This window comes from Equus przewalskii, chromosome 25 (assembly GCF_037783145.1).
Source record: "Equus przewalskii isolate Varuska chromosome 25, EquPr2, whole genome shotgun sequence".
Taxonomy (NCBI): domain Eukaryota; kingdom Metazoa; phylum Chordata; class Mammalia; order Perissodactyla; family Equidae; genus Equus; species Equus przewalskii.
Genome location: NC_091855.1, coordinates 19,992,646 through 20,017,034, shown reverse-complemented (window position 1 = coordinate 20,017,034; position 24,389 = coordinate 19,992,646). Strand labels below are relative to the sequence as shown.

General features: G+C 41.9%; 2 protein-coding genes across 15 annotated transcripts; one reads left to right on the top strand and one right to left on the bottom strand.

The window, feature by feature from the left end:
• Nucleotides 1–1,823: 1,823 nt before the first annotated feature.
• On the bottom strand, nucleotides 1,824–11,283 carry ZC2HC1C (zinc finger C2HC-type containing 1C). 11 transcript variants are annotated; one of them, XM_008516479.2, is made up of 4 exons: nucleotides 8,934–9,108; nucleotides 6,722–8,069; nucleotides 2,307–2,390; nucleotides 1,824–2,201 (listed from the first exon to the last, which is right to left on the bottom strand). In XM_008516479.2, exons 2-4 carry the CDS (start codon nucleotides 8,048–8,050, stop codon nucleotides 2,127–2,129), a joined length of 1,488 nt encoding a protein of 495 aa, XP_008514701.1. In that variant the 5' UTR covers nucleotides 8,051–8,069; nucleotides 8,934–9,108; the 3' UTR covers nucleotides 1,824–2,126. The 11 variants fall into 11 exon arrangements, 10 of the variants coding, with proteins under 10 accessions (XP_008514701.1, XP_070448992.1, XP_070448994.1 ...); XM_070592891.1 differs by having other exon boundaries at nucleotides 9,008–9,092; XM_070592893.1 differs by having other exon boundaries at nucleotides 8,741–9,040.
• Nucleotides 9,123–23,042, top strand: ACYP1 (acylphosphatase 1). 4 transcript variants are annotated; one of them, XM_008516471.2, is made up of 3 exons: nucleotides 9,123–9,457; nucleotides 14,203–14,300; nucleotides 22,629–23,042. In XM_008516471.2, the coding sequence occupies exons 1-3, from the start codon at nucleotides 9,304–9,306 to the stop codon at nucleotides 22,842–22,844; spliced, it is 468 nt and encodes a 155-aa protein (XP_008514693.1). In that variant the 5' UTR covers nucleotides 9,123–9,303; the 3' UTR covers nucleotides 22,845–23,042. The 4 variants fall into 4 exon arrangements, with proteins under 4 accessions (XP_008514693.1, XP_008514695.1, XP_008514694.1 ...); XM_008516473.2 differs by lacking the exon at nucleotides 9,123–9,457 and adding an exon at nucleotides 13,646–13,783; XM_008516472.2 differs by lacking the exon at nucleotides 9,123–9,457 and adding an exon at nucleotides 13,702–13,891.
• Nucleotides 23,043–24,389: the final 1,347 nt, after the last annotated feature.

Sequence of the window (24,389 nt, the reverse complement as noted above, 5' to 3'; positions counted from 1 at the left end):
TTAAAAAAAGGGTTCTTACCTTTTCCCAAAGATCAGAGTAAGCTGAATTTAAAAGACTAATATAGTCAAGGCCTAAACATCTTGAAATCAAAGGGAACACTAAGGCATTGACTATTGTTTTATTTCTCCAGCAACATTAGAATGAATAACAGCTTCCTGTGTCTATAGAAAGCACTCCCTCCACACACATTTGTTCTCCCTGGAGGGCTCTGATCTGTGACCTTTATAACATCATCCAGGGATCCCGAACCCAAGTGCCTGGGAGGCCAGGCAGAGAAGGCAAGTAAGTAAAGCAGGCCAGCTGGGGCTGTGGTCTGAGTGCTCTGTCCCATCTGCAGGAGCAGATGATTCTGAACCTCACTCAGTTGGTGCTGTGTAGGGTTGCTGGCCCAGTGCTTCCAGAACTTCCAGTTTTTCAAGAGAGATCCCAATTCTTAAATGTCAGATTATATTTTTAGTGCTGTGCCAGCCAAATAAAACATATATGAGGGGCAAAGCAGTCCACAGGCTACCACTTTTGGACCTTGGCCACAGCTCATTCTTGTCATCTATTGCTTTTACCATTAGTGTGAAACAAAGTGTGTACCTCTTTAAACTTGCCTGGGGAATGTATGTATTGAGTTAAATGTCCAGTGTCTCTATGTGAGGTTTCTTTAAGTGGCCAACCAGAAGCCCATTATGTGATACCTCCTTTTCTTTGCAACAATTAAGAAGAGCATAAAGCAATTCAATATATGCTGTTTTTAAAATATACAATTTTTTTTCAGCCTAGTGTCCTGCAGCTTCACAGCTAAAACCTTAAACTCACATTTCAAATTGGTCTGATCTGTTAGCCCAGCCACTCAGCAAAAGCTACAGAGGAAATGGAACAAGAGTGAGTGGCCATTTGTTGTTTAGTAAAATATGGTTTTGTTGTCTGCCCAGTCCCATTTGCCCAGGTCAGGTTGGGTGATTTTTCTCCACTATTTTAAACTAACAATTTGAGTGATGCTCTCAGGACAACAATCCTAGTATTCAGCTCTTTTGTGCTAGCGTCATCCTATCTGAACTGATATTACCCCCATCAGGCATTACCTTATCCCTTCTCCCATTTAACAAGTCTAGGACTCACTCATTTTATTATTCATTTAATTTTAAATCCCCAAAACCCATTTATTGAGGGCCTAATTATAAAGGTTACTTGCATTAGGCATGATTCTGCACAGAGAAAATTTAAAAGATCTGGCACCTTTTCCTTCAAAGTTTGGTTTATTGTGGTATAATCCACAGGAAGATGTGACACCAGAGTGTCTGAGCTTGCTTTGATGGCAGATTTTGCTGCCTCACTTAAAAAGCCATCCAACCAACCTGATTTGAAAGGAGAGTGCTAGCAATAGCTGAAACAAGTTTCTTCCTTTTTTTTTTTTTTTTTGACATATGAAATCCATTAGAAAAGAACAACCATTTAGGCGTATAATGTTCTTTCCCCCATCCCTAGCCTGTAAAGTACATAAAGATGAGGTTCCCTTTATTACACAGTACACCACAGAGAGGGTTTAGGATACTCTGGTGCCCTAACCTTATGTACTTCTGTTGGCTTTTGGCCAGGACTATGCACCAGGGAAGTTAAGGACAGACTTCTATTTTCCTTTCAGCAAAATCATATTACCTTTTATAAGATACCACCTGGGTGACCATGATCCTCTGACACCAACTCATCCTAATGAGCCAACTTCATGCAAGATCAAGAAGAGTTAACAGGAACCACAGACATACACGCAGAGGCAGTGGCAAGAAGGCACAGCAAACGGAGGCACTTAACTAGCATAAACCACAAGTCAGGCTTAGGAGAAGAGAGCTTTAATGTAGCCTGCTCGCTACTCTTGTGCCTTCACTCATCAGTTCTTAGGGCAATAACATAAGGCACACCAGCCTGAGGTGGTAATTTAGTGGGAAGCTGGGGCTTCCTTCTGCCTCCTTCTACTTAGCAATTGGTCTCTCCTCACTGGTTTCAGCTCTGCAGGCGGACCTCGGAGATGTAAAAGTTTTAGTTCTTACTGCTTTGCATCAAATTATTCTATTCCTATTTACTGCTGAAGAGAAGCAGAGCCTTCAGAACTAGGGAGGAGGTTTCCACTGTTGTTTCCTCAACTGTAATGCTTCCTTGGAGGTGGAGGACGGTTCTTGATGGTCTTACACTTGTGAATGTGCCGCTCGGCCACCTTGGGAGCAAAATGGCGGCTACAATGAGGACACTGGATATAGTCTGGATTTTCTGCAGGCAGGATGGGAGGCAAGTCTGAGGGGTTTCCACCTTTGGCAATTACCTGCTGGACCTCTCGAGCCTGACGGAGGGTACGGATGAAAGATTCATGCCTCTGTCTCCAGCTGCTCTTCCGAGGGGGTTCAGCCTGTAAGTAGAAGGAAGACTAATCAATCAACTTGGCATTTATCTCATCTCCTTATGTCTCCATTAGAATGACAGTAAGGAAATAAAAAGGATGTTAATCCACAAGGTCAAAGAGAACAGGAAAGGAGCAACAGTGATAGCTGACTTGCCAGAGCTCTTAAACTAAGCACTTAAACTAAGGGCCTGCAGAGGGGGATGGTACTGAGAGACAAGCTGTTTTTCCCAGCAGAACCCCTAAGAGGTTCAGTGCTTGGAAGTACAAGTAGTGGAAAGGGGAGAAGTGCAGGGCTGAAAACAAGTTGGACCCCAGGGCTCCTCTCCCACCTTGTACACCCAAGTGTCCATCACTTCCACACCTTCACAGGAGAACAGGAGTTTCTCCTCTGGAGAAACTGAACCAGACAGGTTTCAGACTCAGGAAATCCAGGCACAGTGGAGAAGAGGGTTAATCTTGGGGCTGAAAATGGGGATACAGTGCAAGTATACATGATGAATTGTGGAACTGTCAGCCTCCTTCTCCCACTCAGCTCAGAGTACTAAGCACACTGGCACCCTTTTAGGGTTTTCTGGATGCACTGAGCAGTCGAGAGAAAAACCATCAGATGCTGACCCTGAGGGACCTCTGTTAAAAGGCTCACTACTTAATAACCCTAATATGAAGGCCATTAGTCAATAAGCCCCACTGAAGCTTAAATATGAATGGACAGCCCAAGATCACCAGATATTTGAGTAAAGCTTTAAAAAGAAAGAGACCAAGTACACGAACACATGCACATGCGTGTACACACACACACACACACACACACACACACAGAAGCAGCAACAAGGCAGGCAGCAGCAGAAAACTTTTTTTTTTTACAAAAAAACATAATATCAACAAAGGAGTATTAGAAAAGCTTGTGTCCACAAAACAAGAATATATATACTATGAAAAGGAACCAGAGAACCAGAAAGAACTATTATAAATTAAAACTGTGATAGCCAAAAATTAAAACAGATATGTAAAATAATGTCAAGAAACTTACTCAGAATGGGAACAAAGATCAAGATGGAAAGTAAAAAAGAAAAGATTAGAAAATTAGAGTCAATCCAGAAGTCCAACACCTGACCAATACGAGTTGCAAAAAGAAAGAGAAAACACAGGGAGAAAATTGTTAAATAACACAGTAAACATTCCTAGAATTAAAGGTCACTACTCTTGAGATCAAAATGGCCTACCAAGTATCCAACAAAATCATTGTAAAATTTCAGAATTTCAAAATAAAGAGAGAATCCTGTAAACTATCAGAAAAAGAAAAAACAAAGTAGGTTTCATATAATGGAGCAGGAATCACAATGGCATAAGATTTCTCAACAGTAACACCGGATGCTAAAAACTAGTGGGAAAATGCCTTAGAAGTTCTAACAGAAACTAATTTTCCACCTAGAATTCCCTACTGGCCAAACTATCAATCAAATGTAAGGGTATTATATAGATATTTTCATTCATTCCAAGACAAAAAATATGCCTCCCATGCACCTTTCTTCACCAAAGTAAGTAAAGTAAGAAAAAAGAAGACAGGATGGTGGAAACAGGAGACCCAACACAGAAGAGAAGCAGAGAGAGGTCCCAAGACAACAGATCTGCATCAGCCCCAGAGAATAACCCGTCCAGACTGGAGCAGGAGGAAAGAGAGTGGTGCGAGGGAGGTTTCCAGAACAAAAAATCAAACTGATAGAAATGAGAGGCATCTGAGCACTTACAAAGACATTAACAGGTGTCTGACATTGAACGGATCATTTAGGAGGAAAAAAACAATTAGGTATGGAGGACTAAACGCACGAAAACATGAGTCAGTTATTAACTCCAGGTGCATGTGGGCAGGGGCAGAATTTGTTCCCTCGTCAATGAACAAAATTTACATGGTCATTATAATGAAAAAGCTAACTACTGATTTAACCCACAATTGTGATTCTACTACAAGGAAGGATAAGGGAAGGAGACAAGCACTAGGAGAGGGGATGTGAAAGAGCTAACCCACAGCGTCCATACGAGGAAGTCAACAGATAATGTACAAAACGAATAAAGCAAGAAAACAAGCATATTAGGTAGAAATATGGAAATACATACCAGAATAGTCATCTATAGAACTGGGGGCTGGATTAGGGGTTGAAGAGGGGCGAGGCAGGATACTGCTGATCTGCATTATAGATCACTTAGTACTACATGATTTTTAAAATGTATTCAAATATAATTTAGATTAAAAGAAAATTAATTTTAAAAAGAAGAAAAAAGGAAGACAAGTAGCTGCTCGGTGATCTGACATCATTAATGATGCATAATAGGAAGAGATGCTATCAAAGGAAAAGGAAGCATCAGGAGAGTCTCTGAAACAGACAAGAAGGCAAGAGAATTAAGAGTGTTAGAGATGGTATCCAGGAACCTTTAAAAGGACTGAATTAGAGGGAAGTTCCTCAACCACATGATACTTATACTTTAATTTTCATCGTATTGAAATTTTATTCATTAAACACATCACAAAGCACAGAGATGTGGTCCCTGTGCTCAAATGTTTAAGGTCTAGTAGAGAGACAAGAGGTACAAGTCTGCTGGAAGTTATGTGAAGATTAAAGGATACAAGGAAAATCACATGCTTTTGTGAGTACATGAGGGGAACGACAGAGAGGCACAAACCACGCAGCTTCCAAAGGCACAGAGCTTTGGAATAAGACTCGGGACATTCCAAGGTGGGAAGGGCATCTCAATCCAGGTCCTTTCTGCCTTGGTGTCCTCAATGCAACATATTCCCCACTTAAACTAGTTTCCACAAAGCTAGGGTGTCTGCTCTCAGAAACCCAATTCTTCTGCTTCACTGCTACTGTATTTGGGAATTTAAGAAACAAAAGATTCTATATATTCTGGCTAGAAATAAACCATGATAGTGGGAGAGAGAATACCCCAGTGGATTTTTCGGTTGACCAGAAAGAAAACAGGCAAGAACAGGAACTGATGATCATGTCCTTATCTGTAAGAGCAAAATGTTGACTTCTTATTGGGAACTGGATGTCAGAGAGATTACCTCTGAACATGGAAGGGACTTTCTCGTGATGACCTCCCAAATCGTACTGAAAGAAGTCACTCTATCTGCAAACTGCTTTTCTTAACAGCCATCACATAAATGTGAGTTTTTAAAGGCCCCATTAAAAACAACCAAACTGTAAAGTGCTGAAGGATCAGAGGTGCTAGTGCAGCAGAGGGAGGGTTGGAAAGAAATGAAAACAGAATGAGGCTCTCACATTTTGCTAGAATATTACAGCTGGATGGGGCCTTTGAGATCCTCCGGTCTAGGATTTCCCAAAGTTTGATTATTTGCATACCACTTTCACTTTATCCCCTTACTATTAAGTACTTAACATTTTCTTTAAATTCGTGATTCCTAGAAATGAAGGGCTTGATATGTTGTTATAGTTTTCTAATACACAGTAAAACTAGTTAAATGAAAAGTGTTTGTCAGTATGCCACTCTTGGGTTTTGTTATGAGAAACACTCCTTTTACAACAAAGTGGCATAACCTTGACAGGGTTGTGGACTGACTTACAAGACAATCTTCTCCAGATCTGACTGTCCAGACATGCCTACAAAGTTCCCCTAAACTTACCACGTAAGTGTCTTGATATCCTTACTTTATACAACCTACTTTTTCTGCAGCTAGGGATGTTTTGAAAGATAACCAAAAATAAAGTCCTTTACCTTTTAGGTGTTTACATTCTAAATGGGGAGAAAAAGAATTCCAAACTTAGTTGTGTTTCACATATTTACTAAGAAGATCTATCAAAATTGAGCTAATCTTGGAGAAGTAGACACAGTTATAGGAGTGGCAACAGATCTTAGTCTGGGGAGGTGGCAGAGTATATTGCAAAGAGCAAGGAAGTCTCTCAGAGTGCTGAAATGCATAGTTTTTTCTTTATAATTTTCATGTCTTTTAAATTTTTTACAGTAAGCGTTTATTACTTTTATAATCAAAAGGACATATATTTTTTAAGTCTAGATTTTGGAGTCATTCCGACCCAGATTTATATGCTGACTCTGCCATTTAATGCTATTTGTTAGCTCAAGCAAGTTAACCTCTCTGAGACTTAATTTTTGAATTGATAAGAGACAATGAAATCCTCATAGGGTTGTGGTCAGGATCATATGAAAAACTCCCATCACAGTGACCAGCACCCAGTAGTAATCAATAATTGTTAATTCTCACTTTCTCCCTATCAAACACATGAAATTTTTCTAAAGAAAACTGATGCAGATATAACAGGCCCTTACACACACAGTCAAATCCCTAAGGCCTTTGTTACCTTGATTGAGGCTGATCCCTTCCAGTTCAAGTACTGCTCTAGTTCAGTGCCTTTAGCCCTGGCCCTGGAGGAGTCAAACACTTTCCTCTTGGAACCCTGCATCCTGCTGCAGATGTTGGAGTGTCTCTCCAGCCTGAGCAAGAGAAACTTGCGTCCACAGTGGCTGCACTCGCCGAGTTCTGGCTTTTCAGTGGGACAGCTGGAACCTGAGGAGTCTGGTGCCCCAGACAAGCTAGAATTGCTGGTGGGTCCCTGCAAAGCACTGCCTGGCACTTCTGAAGGCTGAGAAAACTTCTCCCTCAACGGCCCTGAGACTTGCTCTCGGATTTTGTTATTGCTTGCCACCAGTCTTTCCCTTTTGAGCTTCTGTATTCCATAATCAGAGAACTGGAATGGCCTAGAATTTTCTTGAGACCATACCCAAGTTTCGTCCTCTCCCCTGTCTCTACTGAAGACCTCCTCAGACCCGAACTCTGGGGAGAAGAGACGTTTGTATGCGGTGTTGCTACTACCTTTAACTCTCCTCCTGGGGAGTGTCTCTCCCTGGAGCTCTCTTCTTTCATTTTCCTCTGCCTGTTGCTTTTCCTTCCGGATCCTTCTGAGTTCCTCCTCTGTCTTCTTCAGCTTTTCCCTCAGGAGGGTCTCTTTTCTTCGGATTTCCTCCTGTAAGTTCTCTCCTGCAGCCTCTAGTCTTTGGATCCGCATCCACGCAGTCGTGTTGAGGTTTGCCATCGCCCTCTCCCCCTGCGTGGCAGCAACAGTGCCAGCCACAGAGGAATTCACCCAGTTTCTTGAACCAAAGCTGCTGTATGAAAACTCTCCTGGCTCAGGGGGTCTTGGAGAGACATCCTGGTCCCCATCAGTGCCAGCCTCACCTATACTACGAGACTTCCGATGGAACACAGGTTTCAGTGGGTATGCCCGATCTACTCCAACTCGCTTCTTTGTAAACGGGATGAAGTCCTGGTTGTTTGCTTCGGAATACCGGGATTGAGGGCCTGATGAGTAAAACAAACACTTTGCTTGGCCCTGGGGCTTGCTTCCTGGATCTTGCTGGCTGACTCCAGCACGGTGGGGATGGGAGTGGCTCCGGACTTTTGTGCAGGTGCTCCACTTGGGGTGAGTGGAGAGATTATCCAGTGTCAGCTCTTTGTTGCTCCAAAGCTTCTGCTGGAAATTGTTCCTCAGGTGCCCCATTGAGGACCGCTGGGGAGAGTCACCTTTTTCATAGGGGTCTTGCTCGGCTGGGTGGAGCCTTGGAGTTTCCGTTTTATTATATGGGAGCATAACGCCCACAGGCAGAGGTGGCGCCAACTGGAGACCAGCCATTCAGGGCCTGGACTGAAGTCTGGGAGGGATTTAAACCAGATATATGAGGAGTTTGTCTGAGATTCACCTCGGCTGCTAAAGTAAACTGTTTCTACGTTTGTCCTACCCACATTTTGCCTTAAACTTTAGGGACAGTGGAGCTGGGTCTGCCAAAGCTTTCGTTCAATAAGCATTTGGTGAGTGCTTATTATCCTGTGAGTGCTTATTAGGTCCTGGGGATGGAAAAACGATTCTGATACAGGTATTCCTGCTGCCTAGCTTTCCTTTATACCAGTACTAGCCTCTGCCATATACAGTGATGCTCCTACCAAACACAGTACATTCCATAGTAAGTGGAAAGAACCACTGGATTGAAAGTTAGGTTTTAGGCCTGTGACAAAGGACAAGCAACTTCCTCTTACTGGCTCCAGTTTCTTCACCCGTAAACTGAGAGGTTCGCTCAGTTAGAGTTACACGACTGGTATTTAGGGACCTTAGAACTGCGAGTCCAGCCGCATCATTTATAGGTGAGAAAACTGCGGCCCGGGGGTAAGTGACGGGCACAAGGAGCTCTCAGGGCTTCCCTCCTGCTGGAACCGTGCTTGACGCCAAAGAGCACAGAGGCCGCTTAGGGCCTGCTGCAGCAGGTGCCTGGCTCACAAATCCTCACCCAAGGAGTCCCCGCGGCGCAGACAGCGAAAGGTCTGTAACCTGAGAGGCGGGGGCCACTTGACCTGGCCGCCGTGGGGTTTAGATCCGGAATGCGGAAGTCACGTTCTGTCCTGGAGGGTCAGCAGTGGCGCACCCAATGGGGAGTCCGCTTTGGGAACAAAGCGCTCTTCTGACCATCGGGCCCTTTGGAGGTCGAGGTGCTGACCCCATGTCTCCCCGCCCTTCCGCGTACCTGAGGCTCTCGGGGACCGCTCTTGCCTGGGGAAAACCATAGGACCTAGTTTTCCCGACCCGACACCCACTAACCGATGGCCGCGCAGGCGCTCTCAGCCGGCCTCCGTTATTCCCGTTGCTTGGAGACAGGAGCGCGTGCGCGCCCAGCCCCGCCTCTGGCAGCGAACACCCCCCGCCCGGGGGAGGCGCGCGCAGGCGCAGTCCTCACGCGGTCGGGACCTGCCCGGGGAGGCGGTGCGGCCAGCCTGAGTGTCACTTAACCTAGTATCCCGCCAATTCTGCAGCTGTGTCGCCCGCCCTTGGGAACGGGGGAGGGGGAGGGAGAGGCTTTTCTAAGACTCCATCAAAGAACTTGTATTTTTCTGTGAATGATGCTGCCAGACCTTTCTCTGGCAAACGCCGGAGCCCCTACCTGTGCCCTCGAGTCATTCCGCCGCAGGATTCCGGTGTCCGCCCGCTTAGCGGGAGTGCGCCTGCTGGTAGCCTTTCTTAGCACGCTCGGCTGCTTTGTACGAGCCCCAGGTATGGCTATATACTGTCTCTCCGTTCGTTTCCTCGCCAGTAGTTTGGAGCTTGCTGTCAAATTTTATTAACTCGGCTAGGTTTTGCTACGCAGTATTTTTCCGGGGTAGTTTTTGTAGTCAAATTATTTTGATATGATGTTTGATTCTCACGTGGTAACTCTGGCCGTCCTCTCTTAGGGCCCAAGAATGACTCAGCCAAATGAAATGATAATAAAGTTAAGTACCAGATCGAAAATAATCAGTGTAACCTGGTTTCAACACTAAATGATACTGTCTAACTTGTCAACATCAGAAGAAAGTTTATTTGTCTTCATGCTTCAGTTCATTTGTGTAAGCTATTAGGAACAGACAGCTTACTTTTTTCCTCTAACTACTCAAAAGATTCATGCACATGGAAAATAATTATAGACAGCAGTAGTCAGTGTTAATACTTTAACATGTCATATTACATCTTTTACATGTTACAAAGGAATTCCTTGGTGGGCCCTCTAGGGCAGTCCTTTTATTCCTTGTTTTCCTTCCTAGTTGACTCTTTAAGCTGCCTTCTCTGTAAATGCATTTCCAGACATTTCCCACTCTTCTCAAAGTCCCAATTACCTCAGCACCGGGCCTCCTTGTCATCAGCTCCCTCAGCTCCCCTCCAGTCTGGCAGAATTTCCCAGAGTGTCTCCCTCCATCTTGACTTCCTTCCTTTTTGTTTCTGAGGAAGAAGAGTCTTTCTTTTTCCATGAGTTCTCTTGAATTAGTTCCTTTCATTACGCTCCAGGAATTGACTCCGTCACTTTAGCACTCCATCTTGTTAGCTTCAAGTTGTATCTATCTACATACTCATTCTCTTTGGTTTTAAAATGTGCTTAAATTTCCTCTGCAAAATAAACCTTGTTTTCCTCGACCTGCTGCCTCTCATGTTGGGGTCCTATTCATTTCTCCTCTTCACCACAAGACTTCTTAATAGAAAACTTTACATTTGCTGTCCCCACCTCCTCATCTCCCCCTCATTGTCCAGTCCATTGTGGTCTGGCTTCCATCCTTTCCACTTTATTTAACTGCAGGGCTACCAATGACCTTCCAGTGACCAAAGACAAAGCTGCTATTTCTTCAGCCTCATTTGCCATTATTGATTTTTCACTCTCTTGGAACTCTTCTCACTTGCTTCTGTGATTTCTTGGTTTCTGTTTTCATGTCCTTGCTCCATCTTCTTCCAGGTCTCTGGCATTTATAAAGTCTTTTCCTCACCTGCCCCCCTGCAAAGTTAGGTTCTCCATAGCCCTCTTATTTCTCTTGTATCTGCAGTTTCAGGCATTCTGTTTCTCGATGATTCAACCAAATGATGAAATTTCAGGTCTCATCTATGTATAAATGATATCCAGCTTGGCTCTCTCCTTAGTTACAGGCTCAAATTTCCAACTGCCCATTTAGCACCTCCGCATGAATGTTCCTCAGGGAACTCAAACTCAGTATGAAAGAAAAGAAACTCATGATTATCTCTCGATTTCCCCAATCCACTTCTTCTCCAGTGTTCCCTCCCATGCTGAAAGCATCAGTCATCTCCACTGCTCCCTCTTTGTCACTCCTTCCCTCTAATCAGTCAGCAGGCTCTGTTGAATTTACTCCGCAGTGTCTCTCATACATGACCCTTCCTTTACGTTTCTGCTGCCCTAGGAGAGTTCTTCCTCACTTCTCATTGGGTTGGCATCACCATCCTAACCACTGTTCTTGCCTTCAACATCTGCTTCCCAAGCCCATCCTTCATGCTTCTGCCAGAAGAATTATCCTAAATACTTCTGAACCTGTCATTCTCCTACCCAGTGGCCTCTTCTTTACCTACAGAATAGAGTTGAAACATATAATTTAACATGGTATTTCAACCTGCCAGATTAGTTCTTGCCTACCTTTCCAGCCCTGCCTCCCCAGCAGCTAGCCTGGTGGATGTCAACCGTGGCTGTGCTTTAGGATTACATGGAAAGCAATTTATAGGGGTGAGAGCTGGGTATCAGTATTTTTAAAAGCTTCCCCCGAGGTCCTAGTGTGTGGCCAGGGTTGAGAACCCCTGGGCTAGCCATACCTGACTACTTCCACTTTCTTACCTCAGTGGCACTGCTTCACCGCAAGCTCCACGTACTGGTGGTAGAGCATAGCATTTACCGGAGTGGGCTCTGTATTTAGACTGCTTAGAAGTAAATCCCAGCTCCGTCACTTACTGGTTGTGGTTGTGTAACCTTGGATAATATGCTGTTTCCTCCAAGAATGCTTTTCCAGTCTTCCCAGTCAGCATGAATCTCTTTGTTCCTTTGTGCTCTCATAATATTTCCTGTCCTTGTTATAGCACGGTGCTGGTTCATGATGAGCTCTCAATGGGTGTTCATGGAATTAAGTTAGCATGTTGTGCATAGTATTGCCATTATTTCCATGCATATTTTTCCCTTACACTAAATAAAAAACTCTTTGAGGACAAAAGTTATATATCTTTCATCTTTGTAATCCTACAGTGTCCCATACATAATAGACACTCAATAGGTTTTTAATTCTATGGAAAAACTAGTTTTTTCAAAGATTTTATTTTTTCTTTTTCTCCCCAAAGCCCCCTGGTACATAGTTGTATATTTTTGGTTGTAGGTCCTTCTAGTTGTGGCATGTGGGACGCCACCTCAACATGGCTTCATGAGCGGTGCCATGTCTGCGCCCAGGATCTGAACCAGTGAAACCCTGGGCCGCTGAAGCAGAGTGCGCAAACTTAACCACTCAGCCACGGGGCCAGCCTGAAAAAGTAGTTTTTTGTTTTGGGGGTTTTTTAAAAATTTTATTTATTGAGGTAACGTTGGTTTATAACATTATACAAATGTCAGGTGTACCTCATTATATTTCGATTTCTGTGTAGACTGCATCACGTTCAGCACCCAAAGACTAATTACCATCCATCACCATACACATGCGCCCTATTACCCCTTTTGCTCTCCCCGATTCCCTTCTGATAACCACTAATCTAATCTCTGTATCTATGTTTTTATTTATCTTCCACTTATGAATGAATTTATACAATGTTAGACTTCCAAGAAACTAGTTTTTAAAAAATGAATTTTAGAGAAAAAAAATAACGTCAGCTGGGTACTCTGTTTAGCTTTATTTTCAAATATTGCCAAGCATGATATTCAATCTAGCTTCCCACCCCGCCGGGCCCGCCACCTGACACCAGCACTAAGGTTATATGATTCTCCAGGATCTATAGCCTCACTTAGTAGTGGGAAATTAGTGGAATGATGCATCTCCGTGGCTTCCATTGCAAATCCATCGCACCTTGTCAAGTCTGCCAACCTAGCATATTCACATCTGGAGTCTAATGAGGGGATGTAACGTATACAAGCCCTCCAAAGAGGAGCAGTACACACCGCAGTTTTCCTTCATACACATCCTTAATCGTAAGGGTAGCTGGATTCAATGCCTGCAAGGCAACCCTACTTTTAAAAATCCACACCCACAACTTCCCTTGACAATTCCATTTTCCCGAAAGAATTTGTGCAGTTTGGTCATATGGCTTAGATTGACTGATTCATTTGTGATTCTGAAGCCTTGGGTTATTTTACTTGTGCACGTGATTGATTGAGATAAGCATTATTTGGGGTTTTCTTAGTAAGGTGGACTCTGGTGGGCAGCTTCCAGAAGCACTGAAGGAACGGTAACCTCCACTGGGACCTCCTGTACACACATCTCCCTTGCTACCCATTCCAGACTTGGGCATCACCCAAAATTTGGAGAACTAAAAGAAAAAGTCACTGCCGAAAGGTTGTAGGTGTCCTGTCCAGTTTTCTTGTTTGAGATGTTTAATGTTTATCGTCTGTCTCCCGTCTCCAGAATGTAGGCTCCTCCAGGCCAGGGATCCTTCTTGTTCACGAATGTATGTCGACCACCTAGAACTGTGCCTGGCACACGAGGGTCTCAGTAAATATTTATTGAATGACTGAATTTATCTCAAGTGCTTCTTCGTCCATATCTTTCTCCCCACGAGTAAACGAGAAAGGGGTTTAGCTTAGTGACCGAGGTGGGGTGAGGGCTCGGTCTGTAGAAGCCGAGTCGAGACTGTGGACAGATCCCCAACTCGAGGCTCGCTCGCGCTCGCACACGACCGCGTCCCGAAATCCCACCCTCTGGGCGGGCTCTGGGCCCAGAGCGCCGTCTCTGATTGGTCTGAGGAGGTGATGGGCATGAGAGGCAGCGAAGGAGGAGCTGCGCCCTAAACTTCCGGGCGCGGCGGTTACGCGACCGAAGGAACCGTTTGGCGTGGTGGTCGCCAGGGGAGCGCCGATCGCCTAAGAGGAGGACGAGGAGGGTGAGCCTGGGACGCGGCCCTAGGGCGTCCTCATCAGTTCGGTTAGCCCTGAAATGTTAGGAGAAGGGGATTCTGGCGGCCGCAGGGAAGCCAGGTCCCTGGGAAGAGGTACGGATGGAGAGGGGCTAGGGATGGAGAGGGAGCAGAAGCGGCGATGGGTATAGGGAGGTGACTGGATAAGCAGGTAATTCCCCCAAAGAGGCCCGAAGCCTCCTTGCTCGGGTGTCCTCTGTTACTTCACACACCGCGCTTACACGTATCCGCTTGAGTACTGTGAAGATCGGGCACCTTAAGGTCAGGGAGAGGTCGCAGAGGTTAAGGATGGAGAAGTGTGGGTGTGGCGCTTTCTGCCTCAGGGTTGGGGGTCTTGGAATAGGATCAGGAGCCCTTTACTTTTCTGCTTTCCTCGTCCCTGACAGGTTTGAACGTGAGCATGGCAGAAGGGGGCACCCTGATATCAGTGGACTATGAAATTTTTGGGAAGGTGCAAGGGGTGTTTTTCCGCAAGTACACTCAGGTATGTGGCCTGCAGGCTTTGGGGACAAACCTAGGTTCTGAGCGTGGGAATAAGAGACATGTTCCTGACAAATGTGCCCCGGCAGAAGCTGGCTGTTTGGTAGCTGCATGGCAAAGAGGTGCTTTGTGGAGCAGTGGGTATGAAAATGCTTTGCAGTGGGTCAAAAAATGTAAATGGAAGATTCGTCGGCTGTTGTTACTGATCTTTTCTAACAATGGTACCCGGGTACCTAGACACGTATTAACGAGCTTCTCTCTTCCGAAGGGGAATAGAGGGCTGACCTTGATGGAGGAGATGGCATTTAGATGAACTCATGACATTTGTGTAATTTGTGTGATTGCTTCCTCTGTGGCTGCTGCCTTTTCTTCAGACCTCTTTCCCCCATTCCTTCCCCCATTCCTCTACTTAATTCCTTTTTACTCAGTTTGGCTTTGAAAGAACAATTTACCTTTTCCAGGTGAAGCTTTTCTAATGAAGATACTTCATTCCACGATAAGTAATGGTAACACTGAACGTGGAGTCTGGTATTCCCATTAGAGTCATAGGGAGTAGTTGAGGGGGTGAACAAACTATTGACAGCCTCATGCACACACAACTGAAATCTCAATTTCTCTTCTGTCTTCAATAGGGGGATATCAGGGTATTGCCTTCCCAATGTATCTGAACCTCAAAGATAATGAATTGAGACTGCAGAGCTTTCCAAGTGTCACATTCCTGGGACTGTGGTATTTAAATCCAAATCTGAATCTTTGAAATATGCATGTTAAATGTCACTACCTCTTTTTCCAATTACTTGCAAATCATTTCCTCCTGTTTCATACTCATATATGAAGTGCGTGTTGAAAAAAGGAATTACTGAAAGTCATGGCAAGAGCTGTGTTGCAGTTGCTTTGCTACCAGTTATGCAGGGTAAGTTACCGTGATTTAGTAAATGGAGGTGACAACTTTGAAGATTAATTAAAGTTGTTGAGGGAAAAGGACCAGATGGTAGTCTAGCCCATCTTTCTTTACTGAAGGCTCACCCCTAATTTAAAGAGAGAATAAAAGAATGCAGAAAAACAAATATTGACAAGGAAAATGCCATCTTTTCCCCACTTAATTAGACTTGTACCTTACTCTTGACTACTTACAATCATTTAAATATGTATGTTCATTTTAACAATTGTTTTATTTTGCTACAGTCTATGCATATTGATATCATCTAACCTCTTAGTTAAATTCCATCACTCCTAGAATGAGTGATGGGAATACTCAAAGAGACTTTTTTTAAGTTGGAATATAATTCACATCCCACAAAATTCACCCTTTTAAAGTGTATAATTCAGTGGCTTTTAATATATTTACCATGTTGTGCACTAATTCCAGAATATTTCATCACCCCAGAAAGAAACTTCATACCCATTAGCACTCACCCCTTATCCCACTAGCCCCTGGCAACCACTAACTTCACTTCTGTCTCTATGGGTTTGCCGGTTCTGGACATTTAATGTAAATAGACTCATATAATATGTGGCCTTTTGTGTTTGGCTTCTCTCGCTTAACATGTTTTCAAAGTGTATTCACATTGTAGCATATGTCAGTACTTCATTCCTTTTTATGGCTGAATGATATTCCATTGTATGGATATATCACATTTTATATACCTATTCGTCAATTGATGGACATTTAGGTTGTTTCTACCTTTTGGCAATTATGAAAAATGATGCTGTGAACATTTATGTACTTGTTTTCGTGTAAGCCTTTTTTTCAATTCCCTCTTGTATATATACCTAGGAGTAGATTGTTGGGTCACGTGGTAACTCCCATGTATAACTTTTTGAGGAAGTGCCAAACTATTTTCCAAAGCAGCTGTACATTTTACATTCTCGTAAGCAATATGTGAGAATTCCAACTTCTCCACATCCTTGCTAACAATTGTTATCGTCTGTCTTTTTTGTGTGTGAGGAAGGTTGGCCCTGAGCTAACATCTGTGCCAGTCCTCCTCTGTTTTATGTGGGCTGCCGCCACAGCATGCGTGATGAGCAGTGCTAGGGCTGCCTGGGATCTGAACCTGCAAACCCTGGGCCGCCGAAGCTGAGTGTGTGAATTTAACCACTACGTCACCCGGCAGGCCCCTTGTCTTTTTTATTATAGCCATCCTAGTGGGTGTGAAGTGTTTTTTTGTTGTTTTGTTTTGTTTTGAGGTATCAATGAATTTAAAAGTATTTAAGTCATACAAAGCATGTTCACCAACCATAATGGGAGTAAACTACAAATCAATAACAGGAAGATAACTGGAAAATCCCCAAATATTTGGAAGCTATATAACCTACTTTTTTAAAAACTTGTGGTAAAATATACATAATGTGAAATTTGCCATTTTAACCATTTTTAAGTATGTAGTTCATTGACCTTCAGTACCTTCACACTGTTGTGCTACCATCACCACCATCCATTCACAGAACTCTTCATCTTGCAAAACTGAAGCTCTGTACCCGTTAAACAATAACTCCTAATTCCCCCCTCCCCCCCGGCCCCTGGCAGCCACCGTTCTACTTTCTGTCTCTATGAATTTGTCTACTCTAGGTGCCTCATATAAGTGGAAGCCTACAGTGTTTGTCCTTTTGTGACTGGCTTATTTCACTAGCATAATATCCTTAAAGACCATCCATGTTGTAGCATGTGTCCAAATTTCCTTCCTTTTTAAGGCTGAATAATAGTCCAGTGTATGTATATATCCGCAATGTGGTTTTGTTTGCCTTCTCCTAATGACTAATTATGTTGAACATCTTTTCATGTGCTCATTGGCACATGAAAGAAGATATTGTATATCTTCTTTGGAGAAATGTCTATTCAAATCCTTTGCCCATTTTTTAATTGAGTTGTCTTATTGTTAAATTGTAATAATTTTTATACATTCTGGATACTAGTCCCTTATCACTTATATGATTTTCAAATATTTCTCCTATTCTGCAGGTTTTCTTTTCACTTTCTTGATGAAAATTTTGAAGCACAGAAGTTTTTTAATATTGATGAAGTCTAATTTATCTGTTTTTTCTTTTGTTGCTTGTGCTTTTAGTGTTATATCTAAGAACCCTTTGCCTAATCCAAGGTCATGAAGGTTCACACCTATGTTTTCTGCTAAAAGTTTCTTCTAAGATTTTTATAGTTTAAGCTCTTAGCTTTAGGTCTTTGATCCAGTTTGAGTTAAATCTTTATGTGATGTGAGGTAGGAGGTCCAACTTTGTTCGTTTGCGTGTGGATATCCAGTTGTTCCGGCACTATTTGTTAAAAAGACTATTTTTCCCGTTGAATTGTCATGACACCCTTGTCAAAAATCAATTGGCCATAAATGTAAGGGTTTATTTATGGACTCCAGTTGATCTGTATGTCTGTCCGCAGGCCAGTACCAAACTGTATTGATTACTGTAGCTTTGTAGTAAATTTTGAAATTGGGATGTGTGAGTCCTTCAGCTTTGTTCTTCCTTTCCAAGATTATTTTCAGCTATCCTGGGTCCTATATGTTTCCATGTGAAGTTTAGGATCAATGTTAACTGCTGCAAAGAAGGCACCTGGACTTTTGATAGAGACTCTGTAGAATCTGTAGATCCGTTTAGGGAGTATTGTCATATTAACAATATTAAATCTTCCAATCCCTGAACATGGGCTGTCTTTCCATTTATTTAGGTCTTTAATTTATTTCAAAAATATTTTATAGTTTACCATATGTAAGTCTTATACTTCTTTTGTTACATTTATTCCTAAGAATTTTATTATTTTTGATGCTATTATAAATGGAGTTGTTTTCTTAATTTCATTTTTGATTGTTCGTTGCTAATGTACAGAAATACAATTAATTTTTGCATATTGATCTTTGTATCCTGCAACCTTGTGAACTTATTAGTTCTAGTTTGTGAGTGTGTGTGTGTCTGCGTCTGTGTGTATATTGCTTAGGATTTTTCTGTATACAAGATATGCCATCAGTGAGTAGAGGTAGTTTTACTTCTTCCTTTGCACTCTGAGTGCTTTTTATTTCTTTTTCCCTGCCCTGGCTAGAACCTTCAGTATAATATTGAGTAGAAGTGGCGAGAACAGATATCCTTGTCTTGTTCCTGACCCTACGGGGAAAGCTTTCAGTCTTTCACCATTAGGTATGATGTTAGTTGTGGGTTTTTCACAGATGCCTTTAGTTGCCCGCAGCCTCAGAGGGCAAGGAATGACAGGTACCACCAAGGCTACTTGGTTGTTTAAGCAATCAAAGGTTATTGATAAAGGGAAACATAATGAGGAGCAGGGATAAAGGGGAACAACAAATCGGTACTTACAACATCCACACCACAATCAGCTGAGGAAGTCCCAATAGTTTGTACGTCGGGTGGGAGTGCCGATTGTCCAGGTCTGAGGCATTTTCCTCAGTGAGACTCCCAATTGTTCTATGTCTGTGACTCCCTTTTATCCTAAGGTTTCTCTGGGTTCTGACTTAGGGTTTTAGACATTTGGATACTTTGAGTTATTTCTTCTTGTTCCCACGGATGAGTTGTTTCTACCTTTTTGTTCCCACAGATGGGATGTTTTTAAACTGCAGTCAGGTGTCCGTCGGGGTGGCCAGCCCAGACAAGGAACATGACGCAGGAGATATTCTTTGTAACTTGTTCCTTAGAGTCAGGGCTGAAGTGGCCATCTTTGGCCCCGAGCCCAGACACATTCCTTCACGTAGGGCCCAGGCCCAGTGTCCTTGGAAGGCTGGGAGGTCAATGAACTCTGTACACCTTTTATCAGGTGAAGGAAGTTCTCTCCTGTTCCTAGTTTGAGTGTTTTTATCATTAAAGATGTTGGAGTTTGTCAAATGGTTTTTCTTCACCTATTGAGATGATCATCTGGCTTCTGTTTTATTTATTAATATGATATATTACATTCCATTTTATTTATTAATATGGTATACTGTTTTTGTATGTTGAACCAACCTTTCATTCCTGTGATAAATTCCAATTTTTCACGGTGTATAATCTTTGTATATTGCTAGATTTGGTTTGCTTACATCTGGTTGAGTTTTGCATCAATACAGGTATACCTTGGAGATATTGAGGGTTTGGGTTCCAGACCACCATAATAAAGTGAATATCACAATAAAGCGAGTCACTTGAATATTTTTGTTTTCCAGTGCATATAAAAGTTATGTTAAGGGCTGGCCCCGTGGCTGAGTGGTTAAGTTCATGCGCTCTGCTTTGGCAGCTCAGGGTTCGCTGGTTCGGATCCTGGGCGTGGACCTATGTACCACTCATCAAGCCATGCTGTGGCAGCATCCCACATAGAAGGACTTACAACTAGGATATGCACCTATGTCCTGGGGCTTTGGGGAAGGAAAAAAAAGAGGAAGATTGGTAACAGCTATTAGCTCAGGGCCAATCTTCCTCACCAAAAAAGAAACACAAATTAAAAGAAAAACAAAAGTTATGTTTACACTATACCGTAGTCTATTAAGTGTGCAGTGGCATTATGTCTAACAGAACAATGTGATACCTTAGTTAAAAAAATATTGCTAAAAAATGCTACCCATCATCTGAGCCTTCAGTGAGTCATAATCTTTTTCTGGTGGAGGGTCTTTTCAAAAAATGCAGTATCTGCAAAGCACAATAAAGTGAAATGCAATAAAACAGGGTATGCCTGTATTCACAAGGGATATTTGTGTATAGTTTTCTTTTCTTGTGATGTCTTTGTTTGGTTTTGATATGAGGGTAATACTGGCTTAACAGAATGATTTGGGAAGTGTTTCCTCCTCTTCTATTTTTTGGTCTAGTTCATGAAGGACTGTTGAAGGATTCTTCTTTAAACATTTGGTAGAATTCACGTGTAAAACCATCTAGTCCTGAGCTTTTCTTTGTGGGAAGTTTTTGATTACTAATTCAATCTCTTTACTTTTTATAGGTCTATTCAGATTTTCTATTTCTTGATTCAGTTTCTGTAGTTTGAGTCTTTCTAGAAATCCACCCTTTTCATCTAAGTTATCTAATTTGTTGGCATACAATTGTTCATAGTATTCCCTTATAATCCTTTTTATTTTTGTAAGATTGGTGGTAATAACCCCTCTTTCATTTCTTTTTTTTGAGGAAGATTAGCCCTGAGCTAACATCTGCTCCCAATCCTCCTCTTTTTGCTGAGGAAGACTGGCCCTGAGCTAACATCCGTGCCCATCTCCCTCTACTTTATATGTGGGACGCCTACCACAGCATGGCTTGCCAAGCAGTGCCATGTCCACACCCGGGATGTGAATCAGCGAACCCCAGGCCGCCGAACTGGAACATGTGAACTTAACTACTGCGCCACTGGGCCGGCCCCTCAGTTCTGATTTTAGTAATTTGAGCCTTCTCTCTTTTGTTCTTTATAAGTCCAGCGAAAGGTTTGACAATTTTGTTCATCTTTTCAAAGAGCCAACTTTTGGTTTCACTGATTTTCTCTTTTTGTCTATTCTCTATTTTATTAACTCCTGCTCTAATCTTTATTAATTTCTTCTTTCTGCTTGTTTTGGGTTTGGTTGGCTCTTGTTTTTCTAGTTTCCTACAATGGAAGTCTAATTTATTGATTTGAGGGACTTGCGTTTTAGATTGAGACTAGATTTGGTGATTATGTTCCTTCAAATGTTTCCAGACGACTGTCCAAGCAGAAATATCATTATGAGGGAGAATTAGCTTTTTGGCATTATCTTAGGATAAAACACTGTTGACTTGTTTTGATAGATACTCAAAACTGAACATGAGTCAGCAACATTATGCTATCATTTTAAAAATAAGCTCAGAATTGAGGGCACAAATAAAACTCATAGGAAATTCCCATTCTCAACACCAGTCAAACTCACTCACTCAGAGTGAACTCACTCACTCTTGGGAGTTCAGATAAATCACATTGCAATTTAAAGATTTTTTTGACTGTTAGAACCTCCTGCTCCAAAATCTGCACAATCATTCTTATAGCTAGTTGCCATATAAGGTAATTAAGAACCTGGGCTAGCCAACCTCCCCCAGGCTAACTTGAAGCAGAAGAGTGCGGTTGTTATACAAAGTCATTTGGATGTGGAGTCTTCCAAAATCCGTTCCCTGCATTCCTTTTTTATGCCACCATCTTCAGCACTTAATACATGCTTTAGGTATCTCCTACTTTTCTTCATTCCTTAACTTCCTCTGTATCCTTTAAACTGTTACTTATTTGACTGAAGTGTCTTTTGTTCATTAGCCAAACATGTCTTTGCTTTGAACGTAACTGATTTGATGGATGTGTCAGTTCTTCAGCAAACATGGTTTTGCTGTGCGTAACATTTTATTTGACCAACTCCAGCAATTTCCCACATTTACTAGGTCACTACTCCTGCATTTGGGCATGCAGTCATGTTAACTCCAATTTTCTTTTGTAATCCAACCCTTTCTATTTAGATAGATTACTTTAACAATCAATAACTTTATACTATCCTTACTTGGAAATTTTACAAAGATAAAATTACCTCTAAAACATTGCTACCTTTCCCAAATTTTCAGTCATTCTACAGTTTAATGACTTAAAGGAAAGAACATTGGAAAGGCTAAGAAAAGAGCAACTACAATGATTAGATGGTCTTATTCGACTTTTTAAAAGTCACTGTGGTTATTTAGACAGAAGAGAAGAAAGGCAAGTGAAAGCCTAATAGTTATGTAGTCTCCTGAAACTTGGATGTACAGAGGCTGATCACCAGCTGCTTTTTCCTTCTGTAGGAGGATGACAGAAAGTGGGCCTTGGATGCAACATGAATACCTTGGATTAGATAGTTTCTCTATAGTGAGAACAATGGAATGAGTTACCCAGGAAATTGTGAAATACTCTCTAATGATCTTTAAAGATACAAAGGACACTTATTCATCTGGATTTGTTTAGGTGTGGCCCTGGTTAAAGACAAAGGGAAGGATCAGATAACTTCATGCTTTTTCTATTTAATATACCTAATAGATTCTTGATTAGGAGAAGGAAAAATAAGCAAGATACAGCCCAGTGTCCTAATAACAGTCAGCCTTAGGGAATGATTTTGAAAGCATTTGATTTGGTCTTAAGTCTTTAGTACTTAACCAAATTGACTACACAGTAAAAAATTCTAGTGCCTGGGTTTTATAGGGTGGAAGAAGGAAATGGAGTTAACTGACCAACACTTCATGTTAACATCAGCAATGAGATTCTCCTTGCTGTGGTTCTGTTTTGACTGTTCTGGACAATATCAAATTAGTTTCAGTGGCTTGATTCTAGGCCAAGATTCTGGCAAGAGATTGTAGTTTCACTTTGTTTTGTTCAATCTCACTGGATTTCTCTCTCTTGTCTTTTTCTTTCCCTTAGACTGAGGGTAAAAAGCTGGGATTGGTAGGCTGGGTCCAGAACACTGACGAGGGCACAGTGCAAGGACAGGTGCAAGGTCCCATCTCCAAAGTGCGTCATATGCAAGAATGGCTTGAGACAAAAGGAAGTCCCAAATCGCACATCGACAGAGCAAGCTTCAGCAATGAGAAAGTCATCTTAAAGTTGGATTACTCAGATTTCCAAATTGTGAAATAATAGCCTGAATTTAAATTTCCCAAGATAAACTTGTGGTTTTGTTTTTTATTGTTAATAGAGATAGAACTATTCTGTGCTCAGTATTAGAATTTGTCAGTAAGTTATTTTAGCACCAGTTATTTGCTTGCTACTGTATATTATATGATGCAAGGATTCAAGTGTACACAGTTCTAATCAATAAAAACACATTAAAGCCTATCTTTATCTTTGGTGAACTTCATTTTGGGCAAAAGAAGAGGTATTTACTCAGTAAACATCTGTGGGAAGAGAATTGTAAGGTAATTTAAAGAGGTCTGAAAGAAAAAGTGGTTACTTTGAATCATTTCTTTAAATGGTTTCCGTAAAGTTTTTCTTCAGGAAATTGCACACCTAATAAGAACAAATAGCTCAAATTCAATTTGTTAGCTGTTCAAATGATGTTTTGGGCTAATTACTTTTAGTTTTCTGGAGTTTCTGCTGTCACTCCTTTCCTCTGGGTAAGGAATTCACATAAAGCAATGTTATGGGCTAAATTATGACCCCCCAAAATTCATATGTTGAAGTGCTAATCCTAGGTACCTCAGAATGTGACTGTATTTGGGAATAGGGCCTTTAAAGAGATAATTAAGTTTAAATGAGGCCATTAGGATGGCTCTAATCCAGAATGCCCCAATGTCCTTATAAAAAGGAAATTTGGACAGAGACACGTGTGTGCACAGTGGAAAGAACATGTAAACACAGAGGGAAAAGACAGTCATGTACAAGCCAAGGAGAGAGGCCTCAGAAGAAATCAACCATGTTGACATCTTGACCTCAGACTTCCAGCCTCCAGAACTGACAAAATAAATTTCTGTTGTGGAAGCCACCCAGTCGGTGGTATTTTGTGTTACGGCAGCCCTAGCAAACTCATACAAGCAATAAAGATTTTGCTTGATCAGCCCTAGAAGTCTGATTTGGTTTGGTCAGCCATTAAACAATATGTATCAAATGCTTTCTGGGTTTGACACGTGTCATAAATTCCAATTTTTAAAAATAGAAGGTGTTAATGAAAATGAGATGGACAGCAAAAACGGATTGGTAACAATTCCCAAAACACCTATTCTCACAGTGTTCTTAGAATTCCACTTTCCTTCTGCTAGAAAAGAAGCTGCCGTGGTATTGGGAAGATACCAGAAAAGTCAATGAAGAGAGTCTTGGTGTCCTCATCCGTAAATTAAGTTGAGCTACACAGTTTTTCAGTCTTTTCCAGCTCTGAAATGCTATAATTCTGTAAGATGGAAGGCTCTGGATTTATTCATTCATTGAAATCCACAAAACTCATGGCACTGTTCTTGGCCATGGGATACAGCAGTAAACAAAACAGACAAAAACCCCTACCTTCATCTAGCTTACATTCTAGTGAGTGAAGAGACAAGCAAATAAAATATATATTTAATAAATGGTAGTACGCGCAAACGAGAAAGGACGAAAGGGGGAACTGGAAAAAGGCAAAAGTTGCTAGAAACAGCTTTTCACATAAGACTAAAAGGGCATAAAGATCGAGAATTCAGAGCACCAATGTGAAAA

Coding starts and splice junctions, on each gene's coding strand:
- ZC2HC1C (XM_070592890.1), bottom strand. CDS start 8,050: ATGGCTGGTCTCCAGTTGGCGCCACCTCTGCCTGTGGGCGTTATGCTC. Junction 2,391..6,721: donor AGGGATCAGCCTCAATCAAG/GTAACAAAGGCC, acceptor TTCTACTTACAG/GCTGAACCCCCTCGGAAGAG.
- ACYP1 (XM_008516471.2), top strand. CDS start 9,304: ATGATGCTGCCAGACCTTTCTCTGGCAAACGCCGGAGCCCCTACCTGT. Junction 9,458..14,202: donor CTGCTTTGTACGAGCCCCAG/GTATGGCTATAT, acceptor CGTCCCTGACAG/GTTTGAACGTGAGCATGGCA. Junction 14,301..22,628: donor TTTTCCGCAAGTACACTCAG/GTATGTGGCCTG, acceptor TCTTTCCCTTAG/ACTGAGGGTAAAAAGCTGGG.